This window comes from Puma concolor, chromosome D3, assembly GCF_028749965.1.
Source record: "Puma concolor isolate L17-30 chromosome D3, mPumCon1.1.hap2, whole genome shotgun sequence".
NCBI classification, from domain to species: domain Eukaryota; kingdom Metazoa; phylum Chordata; class Mammalia; order Carnivora; family Felidae; genus Puma; species Puma concolor.
This window is the reverse complement of record NC_141678.1, coordinates 33,012,867-33,025,952: the sequence shown is the minus strand read 5'-3', so window position 1 is coordinate 33,025,952 and position 13,086 is coordinate 33,012,867. Positions and strand designations below refer to the sequence as shown.

At 47.4% G+C, this 13,086-nt stretch overlaps 1 protein-coding gene across 1 annotated transcript in view; it reads left to right on the top strand.

Annotated features, from left to right (window-relative positions):
* Positions 1 to 555: 555 nt before the first annotated feature.
* Positions 556 to 13,086, top strand: part of GNAL (G protein subunit alpha L) — a 154,792-nt gene continuing 142,261 nt past the window's right edge. The window contains exon 1 of the mRNA XM_086682428.1: positions 556 to 1,380. Coding sequence (XP_086538554.1) covers positions 1,014 to 1,380 — 367 coding nt within the window. The 5' untranslated portion in view covers positions 556 to 1,013. The remainder of the gene's footprint in view (positions 1,381 to 13,086) is intronic.

Genomic DNA, 13,086 nt, shown 5'->3' with positions numbered 1-13,086 from the left:
GGCACTCCGTCTGGATGTGCCTCTGCTCCTCTCTGCCCTATACTGTGGATCAACAAATAGTATACAGAGTGCAATTTCATAACTCGTCTTAGCAAATAAAAATAGCATATGACAATTACACGTTCTCCTTTTCAGTGTTTTCTCAAGTGTAGTTGTTAAAAATGATGTCACGGACCTCCTGATTTGGAGATTTTGTCGACACCAAAGCCATAATAGAATTATGGTAAGGACCAAAAGTGTGTAGACATGTCTGCATGCGTGTAAAATGTAAGTGAGCAGAAAAAGGCGAGGCAAGGTGCGGCAATCTCTGCAGGGAATACATCCGGCAGTTCTAGATCTGAAAGCTAGCATCTCCATCGCTCTCTCCGGCTTCCCGTTCTCTTTTACCACTATCCCAGATTTTAAGTGCTGCAATGGCAGCTCTGGGTGGTGACGGCACCACCACCGCCACTGCGGCACTGTCCGCAGCTGCACGCCGGACTCGGGCAACCGTATTTACGGTATCGAAGTCCCGAGCGCGAGGCGGTGCCTGCCGTCTCGGGGGCCGGGCCAAGGCGGCGATATTTACCGTAATCAGAGTGGACCAGGCGGTAGGATTTACGGTGCAACCAGCACGGCTGCAGTATTTACGGTAACGAGGGTCGGCCCTGGCGGCGGTATTTACGGTAACGGGGGGCCGGCCCCGGTGGCGGCTTTTACGGTAACGGGGGACGGCCCGGAAGGCGGTATTTACGGTAACAGGGGCCGGGCTCGTGGAGGCCCGTCGGCGCGGCCGGCTCGCCGCGTTATCAGGTGATCTCCAGCCCGGGCGGCTGCCACCCCCTGCACCCGGCGGAAAATGCAAAATGGCCCTCCGGGACAGTAAGGGGCCGTGGCCCTCGGCCCGGGCCCGCCGCACCCCCAGCCCGCAGCCTGCGGGCGGTAGCGCCGCGCCGGGTGCGGGTGCAGCCCCCTCCCGCCCCTCCGCGGGGGCCCCGGCGTGAGCCCCGAGCGCCCCGCGCCCTCGCGTCCACATGGGTCTGTGCTACAGTCTGCGGCCGCTGCTCTTCGGGGACCCGGAGGACGTCCCCCACGCCGCCTCGGAAGCGCCTGCTGAGGACGCGCGGCGCGGCCCGGTGCCGGCCCCGACCCCGGCCTCGGCCCCGACCCGGCTAGGGGGAGGCGCGGCCCAGACCCCTCTCCCTCGGGGCGCCGGCGAGAGCCCGGCGTGCACGCGGCCCAAAGCCGCCCCGAAGAAGGAGCGGCGACGGCGGCCGGAGCAGCTACGCGCGGAGGAGCGCGAGGCGGAGCGGGAGGCGAGGAAGGTCAGCAGGAACATCGACCGCATGCTCCGCGAGCAGAAGCGCGACCTGCAGCAGACGCACCGGCTCCTGCTGCTGGGTAGGTGTCGTCGGCGCGCGCCCCGCCCCGGCCGGGCGCGGGGCCCGGGTCCTTCCGCACCCGGTGGGCTACGGTCGCAGACGTGTGCGGGGCGGGTGGTCGGGCTGAAATCGTCGCTAGGTCGACTTTTACACCGACAGTATTTACATCCGTGATTTGGCCGAGAACACACTGCCGGCCTTAGCTGCCTTCCACACCTTGTGATTTGGGCCATTTGCCCATTTATTACTAATTAATGAGCTTCTCTGGGAATTTTCCCCCCTCAATTGATTTGCTTCCCCGGCCTGTGATCCACAGGGATGGCTAACGCGAGCATCTCATTTCCTGCAACGGTGTAGTCACGCTGCACTTTGTTTTAGGAACACAAATGGCAGGAGACTGGAAGGCCTTTTAGCGTGACCGCAAAGCTTTATTCCAATCGCAGAATTAGGGCAGAGTTGTCGGTGGGTGTGGCTTGTAGAAGTAACTTCAACAGCTGAAGATGTGGCACTTCTATTTCATTGAGTAATTGCAGCCCTAGTGCTCTCGGAACGTTTGCTTCTCTTTCAGAACCAGAAGCAGAATAGCGTGGCAGGCTCCCCGAGAGCTGTGCGTGGTGCTAACTGCCTGCAAGAAAGCGGGCACCAAGTCACCAGCGTTTTAAAGGAACAAACTGCTACACGGTTTGCTAGGATTTTCTCAAAGCTTTAGCTGTAGCAAGCATAGCAGTGCTTCTCCAAGTTAACACCCGGAAGGCATTTTCTATGTACTCTACTGGAGAATAAAAATAAATAAATCCTTTAAAATTTTTAAAAAATCATGAATTCCTGATGCTGCTTGACGCCTTTTAAATGTTAAGGCAAGGGGCGCTTGGGTGGCTCAGTTGGTTAAACCTTGAATCTTGGTTTCAGCTCAAGTCATGATCTCACCCTTTGTGAGTTCAACCCCGTGTTAGAGCAGAGCTTGCTTGGGATTCTCTCTCCCTCCCTCCTTCTCTCTCTCTCTCTCTCTCTCTCTCTCTCTCTCTCTCTCTCTCTTTCCTCTGCCCCTCCCCTGCTCGTGTTCTCTCTACCTCTCTCTCTCAAAATAAATAAATAAAATTTTTAAAAAATATATGTTTATTTAGTTTTTGAGAGAGAGAGACAGAGTACAAGCAAGGGAGGGGCAAAGAGAGAGGGAGACAGAATCTGAAGCAGGCTCCAGGCTCTGAGCAGTCAGCACAGAGCCCCATGCGGGGATTGAACTCACGAACTGCTAGATCATGACCTGAGCTGAAGTCAGATACTTAACCAACTGAGCCATCCAGGCACTCCTAAATAAATAAACTGCTTAAAAAAATAAGTTGTAAGGCAAAAAATGTAATTAATATGTGGGCTTTTGACCCAAATTTTATGAGATAATAAAGAAAAAAAAACTGTTTACTTCTGTGCTCTGTTATGCATAGGAAAAGAACCCGTTCCATGACTTAAGATACCTGGTTATAAATGAAGGTGGCCTTTTTAACATTTAGAGAACCAATTAAGTCTTCAATTTGAAAGAGCTCACTTAACTGCAAGAATGACTAGTTAAAACAACACAACCCTAGCTGCTGTATCCTGGTGAGATATCTGAATTCTAAAATAAAATGAAATGGGGGGGGGGCGGTTGGTGAGAGAGAAACAGAGAAGAAAAAACTAAACAAGCAAGCAGGTTACCTGAACAGGGAAAAGGACCACATCAGAAGCAGAGTTCTCATCAACAGTGCTAACTTCTACACTATGACAGAGCAGCGTTTCCAGAGTTCCGAAAATATGGAATTGTAATCTTAGAATTTCATATCTCATTAAACTGTTGTTTGTGTATGAGGGTAAAATAGATTTTCAGAAATGCAAGTGCTTAAAGCATGCTCCCACCCACTTATTTGTCTGGAAGGAAATTGATGTGAAATTGCTCAAGCCAAAATTTGTAAGTGCATCAGATTAAGATAACTCAAAAAGGAGAGGATTGTGGTCGCAAGAAATAAGAGAAGAATAAAATAAGGTCTAGGGTTGTGGCAGTGTAATGTTTTAATGTGATTGTGCAGTTGAACAAATTTTTTAAAAAATAAAAGGATAGGTGAAGCAGAGCTTCTCTGATATATATAAAAATGAATAAGCTTATGATTCTTTGAAGAGAAACTGGGAGATCTATCTAATGAAGGGGTTGATGTGCGCCAAAGAACTAACTTCTAGTAACGTATATTGAATGCCTATCCTCTTTAAAGATATTGTCTCATAGCCTAATGTAACTTGTATATCAGTCTCATATTGAAAATGGTGTTGAACCAAACGACTCACCCTTTGGGGGAAAAATACATTGTATCTGTCACCCAAAGAGGTCAACATTAAAACATAGACTGTTGCATCAGGTTGACATGGTTTATCAGATTTTGTATAGATTTGAGTTAAACTGAGAAGGGTTCTTGGTTTTGTTAGGATTTAGAATGGATTTAGCTGGAAAACTTTGAATCAAAAGCATGATTTACTGACCACTCATGTCCTCAAATGTTTGTTTTGCTGCTATTGTGTTGAGTAGCCATTTATCTTGCTTGCGGACCCCATTTACTTATTCCGGAATGTGCATCAGAGAACTCACAGGCTCAGGAAGGACACATGCACTTCAGGGCCCTTCCTTACTCCATGCTCCCTGGTCCAAGGCTGTCCCATCTTCCATGTTGACATCTCCTCCAGGAGACATGCCCACAGTCCTCCATGGGAATAAATGTTTAACTCACTCGTGTCCATATTGAATTCTATTTGCATCTCTTGTTTGGCACTTTGTTACAGTCCACAGGACTTCATGGGTGCTTTGATGCATGCTGATGCCCCCCTGGCTCCATGCCGATGACCTGGGCTTTGTTTCTTGCACAGGACTTAGCACCCCACATTGTGCTAAGAGCACTAGAGTCTGGGAGCCAATGTGACCCATGAGGGCTTAACAACAAGAGGGATGTGATTCCATTGTAACCTTTAGATGGAACATTCTTTCAGGCATGGGGTGGCTGGATTTTAAGAGGGTGCAACGACGGTGTGGAGATAAGATGGAGGTTCCAGTTAGCAGGCCACAGATCCAGAAGGGATCCTGGAGTCAGAGCTAGAGCAGTGGAGCAGGAAAGGGGAGGGAATGGTCTCAGAGAAGTGGGCATATGTCAGGTGTGTAGGGTGGACCATGGGGAGGAGTTCTCAGAGAACTCTGTTCTCCAGAGCATGAGCTGTATATGAGTAGGCTTGAACTGCCATAGCAAGTACCAAACAACAGCCAGTTATTTTCTCACGGTTCTGGAGGCTGGAAGTCCAAGTCTGAGGTGCAGCAGATTTTGTTTCCTTTAGACCTCTCTTCCTGGCTCTCAGATGGCCACCTTCTTGCTGTGTCCTCACATGGCCTTTCTTCTGTACACCTGTACACAGGGGAGATGGAAAAATCAGATTAGAGACCCACGCTATGACCTCATTTAACCTTAAGAACCTCCTTAAATGCCCTGTCTCCAAATATAGGCTCTTTGGGGGTTAGGGCTTCAACTTATGAATGAGAGGTAGGGGGAGGGGCACAATTCAGAAGGAGGTTTCAGAGACAGACCACGCTCTGACTACAAGGGACCGTTGTGTCCTAGCTTCATCCCACTGTTGCCTTGTGAGAACTCAGGCCCACTGTTGCCAGGTCTTCTGAATTTCCGAAACAAGATGAAAATGCCCATTTTCATCTGACGCCTACTTATTTTTAAGCATTGGCTCAAATTAATAAAACACAACCTATGTGCCTGATGCAGTCCACAGGCCGCCAGTTCTTATCTCTGATCTCTATCCCAAGCAACACAGACGTTTCTAGGCTCCAGTGGCAGCGGCCCTGGGTCTACACCGATGAAAACACGGTTGACAAAACTGAAGGTAGGATCAGAATATTTATCCAAACACCTTGAGCAAGGAAAGCTACATTCACCATTGTCCGAGAGAATTTTCTACCACTGAGCTCATGGGGTTATCATATAGTAGATGCCACGGTCTTTTCTTCCACAGCTTTTGTTGACTCTGATGTGAACCTTGTTCACCACATACCTGTTGGGGCAGAGCCGTCATGTACGGCCCAGCTACTCATTTGATACTATTCCTTTTCCAGATTGTTACTCAATTTTCCAATTCTCAGTGGTGGGTAGGATTTATGTTTTTTTGCTGTATTCAACTATTTCCTGTCCTGTGTTTGTATGATTGGTACTTCTGTGCCAGAAATACACCTTTCACCAGGGAAGCAATGCCTTTGGGGCATTTGCTGATTTCTCTCTGCGCCGGGCTGTTAGTACAAACCAGAATGACCTCAGTCCAAGTGTTCAGTTCCAAGAGGAGGCGGTTGGTATAGTCACAGAAACGTGGAATATTCTCCACTGTAGTGTTTTGATCACTTGTTTTTTTGTTTGTTTGTTTGTTTTCAAATAAATGGCTGGGATTTTTTTTCTTTTTTGTAATAATTTTTGTTCATGTTTATTTATTTTTGAGACAGAGACAGAGTGTGAGCAGGGGAGGGGCAGAGAGAGAGGGAGACACAGAATCTGAAGCAGGCTCCAGGCTCTGAGCTGTCAGCGCAGAGCCCGACACGGGGCTCGAACCCACGGACTGTGAGATCATGACCTGAGCTGAAGTCGGATGCTTAACCGACTGAGCCACCCAGGCGCCCCTGGGTTATTTTTCCCCCCCTTAATTCATGGTAATGCATACAGTGGCCAAGATAGCCATTGAGTTGTGCAGTAGACTTGAGGTTCGTGGCTGTCTGCGGCACATCCTCGTCAACTCGCTGCCTTCCTTTTGCCCCAGCTTCCCGTAGGAGCGTGGCTCTGAAAGTCAGTAGAAGTCCCAGATAACCTGACTACACCTTCACTTTCCTAAAGTCACAGAAGCGTCACACTTCCTTACAGCCTCGGAAGGGGATGTCATGCCCTTATGGTATTTTAGTCACAACTTCTGTATCATGCTACTGTTTAATTCATTAACTACAGTTTTACAGGCTTGACACTGGCATTGTTTACATGAAGCCAGATTTCATTCCCAGAATTCAAGCTGTTCTTTGACCTGTCAAAACACCGGAAGGTCAGAGCACTCAGTCAAAGCTGCTTTCTTTGACTTGGGTCATAGTCAGCTCTGGCTGTGATAACACCACAGACAAGGTGGCTTACACCACAGAAATTAATTTCCTCACAGTTTGCAGAGGCTGGAAAGTCCAGGTTCAACATCCAGCAGAATTTGGTGTCTGAGGAAGTCTCCCTTCGTGGCTTGCAGATGGCTGCCTTCTCGAATGCTCTGTCATGGCGAGAGAGGGCACTGGTCTCCCTTCCTCTTATGAGGACACCAACCCTATTGGATTAGGGTGCCACCCTTATGACCGCCTTTAACTTTACTCCTAAAAACCCTGTCTCCAGATAGTCATGCTCAGAAACACAGCTTCAACATATGACTTTTGAGGGGACACCGCTCAGTCCATAACGACTTGCAAACCCATTCATGTTTATACAGATGATTAGTACTGGCTCTGAAACTGGTCTCAAGCTAGATGTCAACTACTGTGATTGTGTCACTGGAATATGTAAGTCTTTTTATGAATACTCTCAAAACTTGGGGATATACTTATGATCCACTAAAAGATGCATGGTGTTTAAGAACATGGCATTGGAGTCAGACAGAAATTTTGTTTGAAATCCCAACGTACCCATTTACCAGCTATGCGACCGTAGGTGAGGGCTGCAGTTTCCATATCGATAATAATCCTGATGCCACATGCTTACTGACAGGATTAATTGAAATTAGTTGAAAAAAAAAAGTATGTAAACTTACTTGGCATAGAGCTTAGCACCTGGTGAAGACTCCATAAATTGGCAGAATCTCTGAATTCTATATTCAGCGGAACCACTCCTCCCTGTAATACACATACTCTAAATTGTAAACTAAATAGTAACACGAGATCACACAGTCTAAAAACACTAATCCCATTCCAGATTCACACAACCTCTCTGTAATGGAGCCCAGGATTCCAACCCAGCAGTCTGGCTTCACTGCACCACACTGGCAAACAGCCAGCTGGAGAAGGTTGCAATGGTCCAGTCAAGAGAGGTGAAGAAGTGAATGCAGGCCGGTGTAGTAACAACAAAGAGGAAGGGCCAGAGGGGATCGAGATATAGGCAAAGTAGAATCCACCAAATCTGGTGACCGAGGAGGTGGTGGAAAGGAGGGGTGGCGGGGGGGGGGGGTTGGGGGGGGCGCGAGTCTTGGTGAAATCTTAGATTTCTCTCTCGGGCAATATGGCAATGGCACCCCCTACGATAGGGGACTTAGGAGGAAGAGAGAGGCGGAGTGAAAGAACAATGAGTTGCGCTTGGAATGTGTTGAAGGTGAGTCACCCATGAGAAGCCGGTGGGCATTCTCTGGGAAGCAACAGGCCCTGGGGGAGGGGATGCCACCCCAGGAGAATATTCAGAGTAGGAGAAGAAGGGCCCAGGACAGGGCCCCAGATCAGAAGAGTGTTGCAGAAGGAAAGGTATAAAGAATAACAAAGACATCTGGGAGAAGCCAAGGAGTTTCAGCTGGGAGTTCAAAGATAATTAGGACCAAAAAGGAATCCCCAGCGTTTTTCACTTTATGCAAAGGTGGTACAGGAGGCTGGAGACAAGAAGGCAGGAACAGTGCAACTGTCACAGAGCCCATTCTGGGGAGGACAATACAGCAGTGACCACAACTTTCAACGTGGGCCTTAAGGAAAGGGTTTGGAAGGATCCAAATGAAATTGCAGGATGTGTACAGGTGATTGCCTCCTGCAGGTGAAGAGAAAGACGTGGGGAAAGGAATGATCAGGTGTTTGTGCTCACAAGGGTTCCTGAGAGAGCCCGGGGCTTGCCTAGCACTCCCATGAGTCTGCTGTCTCGCATTCAGGTGTGTGGGCCCTGCCCCCCCCCCCCCCCCGCCTCTACCCCAGGTAACTGTTCTCTTGACATTGTCAGATACATTTGCAATCTAGAGTGAAATTCTTCAGTGGCAAGCAGGTTGTTCAGTTCAGTTGAAACCAAAAGATCAAGCAAATTCTCTAGCTAATTCGGTCTATGAAAAGTTTCCAAGTATAAGCATTTTCAAAGGTAAGACCTAACTACGAGGGCCTCAAATCAGCTCATGACTTTGAAAGATAAGCAGGAGCTTGTCAAAACCCCATGGCATCAATAAAGCAATTGGAGTAAACAAAGAACCCTGAATGATTGTTCCTTACCCCACAGCACCCAGAATAATTGACTTCATGTCTACATTTATTAATACTCAGTTATTTTTTTGGTTGGTTTCAAGCCAAAACAAACTCTTTAAACTGAAAAAAAGAGAAGAGAATCAGACTGTCAGCTGAAGCAGTGATTCTAATTCTATTTAGGGACAGTGAAAACTGCCTAGTGTTTTAAAATTTCCTTACTAGGGATGAATAGACAGAGCACAGAGGAATTTTAAAGCAGCTAAACTACTTTGTATGATGCTGTAATGATGGATACAGGTCATTATCTATTTTTCCAATGGATACAACACCAAGGATATACAACACCAAGGATAAGCCCTAATATAAACTATGGACTTCAGCGGATAAAGATGCATCAGTGTTGGGTCATCAGCTGTAACAAACAAACCACCCTGTTGATCTAGGAATGTCAGTGGTAGGGGAAGGCTGCGGGGAAGGCGGGCAGGGGGATATGGGAAGTCTCTATACTCTCCAATTTTGCTGTGAATCTAAAACTACTCTAAAATTAGATCTTTTTTTAAAATTCCCTTAATAGAAAAGGAGAAAAATTCTTATCCCTGAATTAGGATCCCAAGAGGAAGAGCCCAGGACCACAAGCATCAGGCCCTCCTCTTAAAAAGCCCAAAAAGTTGACCAAAGCAGGAGAGATCGTGTCTCATTACCAAAAACTATGGCTTATGAATAAAAAAGCACCACTTGAATACATTTCCTCCTGCAGTACTAGGGGGTAAATTATTGGCAACCAAGAAGGCTTTTAGAATGCAATCCAGCCCCTCCGCAGTGTGGGGAGTAGCATGCCGCGCCCTAGACCTCCAGGCGGCCTCGCATCTGCTCTGTAGGGCTGCCCGATCTCTGTGTCCTAGTCAAGAGCAGTCACAGCATCATTATGCTGCTGCTGTCAAAAGGGGTCGTACCCAGTGTCACTGAAGACAGGATGTTGGGGGGGGGCCTCCCATCAAGCCTTCACTTGCTGTTGTGAGGGCAGTGAAGATGCAAAGCTGTCCCAGGGTAAGTGTGGGCCGCGTGCTTCTCTTTAATCCTAACAGAAGAGACAGACCTAGGGGAGGCCCGCATCCCTATACCTTGTATTAGGGCTCACTCGGTGTATTTTTCTGCAGCAGAAAAGTGAGTTTTCTCTCCCAGGAAGTCAGATATGCCCTAAAAGTCGTCCAGGACGAACTCAGCCAGAGGACATTCGGCGTGAGAGGAAAACAAGAAGCAATTGTATCGATACCCTGAGCCACGAGGGAAAAGGGTGCTTTATCCATTGAATCACTTCTACTGCTCACTTACCACACACATTTCTTTGAGAGCCTACTGTGTGGCAGTTGCTCCTCTGGGTAATATTACGGAGATTCCAAGGGGCAGAGGATACAGTCTCAGCCCAGAAGATACTCACAGTGTGGTCAGAGAAAAAGGGCATGAGCCTGCAAAAGAAATAGCAATGTAAGTGTGCGCGTGCTATGTGCTGAATGGCAGCAGCATGGGTGAATAACACCAGTAGTAGGGGTCACACAGAAATCTAACAGTGTGATGGGCTTCCCCCTTCCTTAGGATGCATTCTTAGCAGGGGAGCACAAGGAAGGCAGGAACTTAATTGCTTGGAGGAATTTTGGCGTTTGCACATAAATGTGTATAATGCTGTTACAGATCCCGAAAGCAGACCACCAGCAGAAGCATCCTGAAACCCTCTGGGAGTTTACACCTGGCAGCCCGGTTTCCCTATTCATCGTAGAGCCACAGAAAGAGCCCAGAGGTGCTCAGGAGGTAGCGGAGACCTGGGGTGCTTACCAAATAGGACGGATGGTTTGAGAACATGAAGAAAGTTCGAACGGCAGTATAAATGCAGTGTGAAGTGAGAGGGAGATGGCTCCTTTCACCCCCAACCATCAAAGTGCTTTATAAATCAATAGTAGAAGCTGCATCTTGAATGACACCATCGTGGCAGACTGACTGTAAAGAGGCATGAAGAAAACAAAAGTTTACCTTTTTGGTTTTTTTTTATGAAGAAACATATTCATTGTGAAGTTCAGGGCTGTTATTCGACCCTCAAAAACGGTCCACATTTAAGCAGTGGACACTGTTTATTTACTACTGTCATAAGGACACCCTTCTTTTTTAATGTTTTTAATGCTTATTTATTTTTGAGAGAGAGAGAGAGAGAGAGAGAGAGAGAGAGAGACAGTGCACGAGCGGGGGAGGGCCAGAGAGAGAGAGGGAGACACAGAATCCGAAACAGGCTCCAGGCTCTGAGCTGTCAGCACAGAGCCCGATACGGGGCTGGAACTCATGAACCAGGAGATCGTGACCTGAGCCAAAGTTGAGAGCTTAACTGACTGAGCCACCCAGATGCCCCAAAGACAACAGTTTTTAAGTTTTGATGAAAGTGGTTTTAAAATGTGCGCAGGTGGGGGCGCCTGGGTGGCGCAGTCGGTTAAGCGTCCGACTTCAGCCAGGTCAGGATCTCGCGGTCCGTGAGTTCGAGCCCCGCGTCAGGCTCTGCGCTGATGGCTCAGAGCCTGGAGCCTGTTTCCGATTCTGTGTCTCCCTCTCTCTCTGCCCCTCCCCCGTTCACGCTCTGTCTCTCTCGGTCCCAAAAATAAATAAACGTTGAAAAAAAAATTAAAAAAAAAAATTAAAAAAAAACATGCGCAGGTGAGGGGAATAGCTTACCCAGGATCCAGGCATTGGCAATTCTTCCCCCCGCCCCTGCACAATAGTGGGTAAGGAGTTTTTGATGGTATAATTCTAATTAACTGTTGTTTTATAGTTTGAAAGAAAATAACTGTAAAAATAAATGCCAAGCCATAATGCGAAACCTTTAACTTCATTGCAGAGAAGCAGTTGTGTTTTGCAGGAGCTTCTAGAAACATCTAGAGAGTATAATTTGGCATCTCCATGCATGCTCCAGCTGGGAGGCCAAGACCTAAATTTCTGATTCTTCTTTCCCCACAAGTAGCTTCTCAGTAAGAGGCATCAGGTCGAGTCAGAATCATGAGGCACACATGCACTGAGACCCAGATTGTATTTCTTTCTCAGGGGAAAGACAATCAGAGGTAGGCCAGCTACCAAGATCTATGTAGACACAAAAGTCACCATTCTGAGTGAGCAGAGCAAGACTCGGAAAGTGGATTAGGGCCCACAGCATGAAGCAGGACAGAATAAGAAGGTGGGTGCTAATCCCTGGGAGTGCTTGGGCCTCACCCTACCTGAGCCCCCAAGGAGGGTTGGTCAGCCTTAGAGACCACGTAGACAAACCATAAGGCCACAGCTCCCTGAGAAGGAAACCTAGAACAAGGCCAAAGCCAGCATATCCCAGAGGAGTGTAGGTTCCAAATCAATCAGCTCTTTGACCTTATTTGTTTGAGTCACTTGTGTGCTCAGAAGGAGGTCAGTGCTATATGATGGGCCACTCCTTCATTATTTCGATCACAGTCAATGGTACCTGCGACCTACCAGGTCTGCCAAGGGCTGGCATACGAGGTCATCCTCAGAAACTCATGGCTTTGTGCAGGAGACAAGGATATAAAGCACCCGAATGACACAGCATAACCCAGTACCCATGATGCACTGAGGACAGAGGGACGAGGCCGTACAAAGGAGCTTCTGGGCAGAGGGCACCCAAGTCCGACCTCCAAAGAGCTTTCTCACTGAAAAATGAAAATACCCTTGTTGAATATTTCCGTTTATAAAGTTAAGGGATTTGCTTTCTATTTTGAGGGGTTTGTTGGAATAGAGTATATTAAGGTTTCACTTAGAACAAACAAAAAGTAAAAAAAAAAATCACACGTTTTCCAGAGTTGCATTAAAACTCTGGGTCCACTGCAAAGTTCAAAGTCCAGTTCAGATACATTGTAATTGACATATGTGACATTCTTGGGACATGAGGGAGTAACCCTCTCTTTTTGGTTATTACAGGTTTTCGTTGTACTAAGAAACCCAATGTGCTAAAGAAAACCAATCAGATGCCATGAGAGGAAGACAGCCATTTAATACATTTCTTTCCTTCCTGGGCCAGTAATGGACAATTACATAATTCTTTATCTCTGAAATTATTTTAACTGGTACTTCATTGTAGAATTATTTGTTAATGGAACAGCATGCTGAACATCAACTATTTATATATGCTGCCTAGAAATAAAAAGCAGGCAGAGAGGAAGTTGGTCTGATATACTTTGCTGTGCCTAATGGAGAATGTTTCTTTAATATTCAGATCCACTTTCCTCTTCTGGTCTAATGGTATTTTCTTAGAAGAAACCGCTCCCATTTGGGCTTGGACACAATAATGAGCTCATAACAGGGTGCAGGGGGACAGGGTCAATGGTCTCACACAGGTACAGACGCAGGAGCTGTGTGGCCCTGTGGATGGAGGAAGAGGAGGGATCTGGTGTCAGTGAGTCACCAAAGTGGACACAGGGAGGCGTGCTTCCCCCGATACTGCCCCATCCCAAGGAAGGCCTT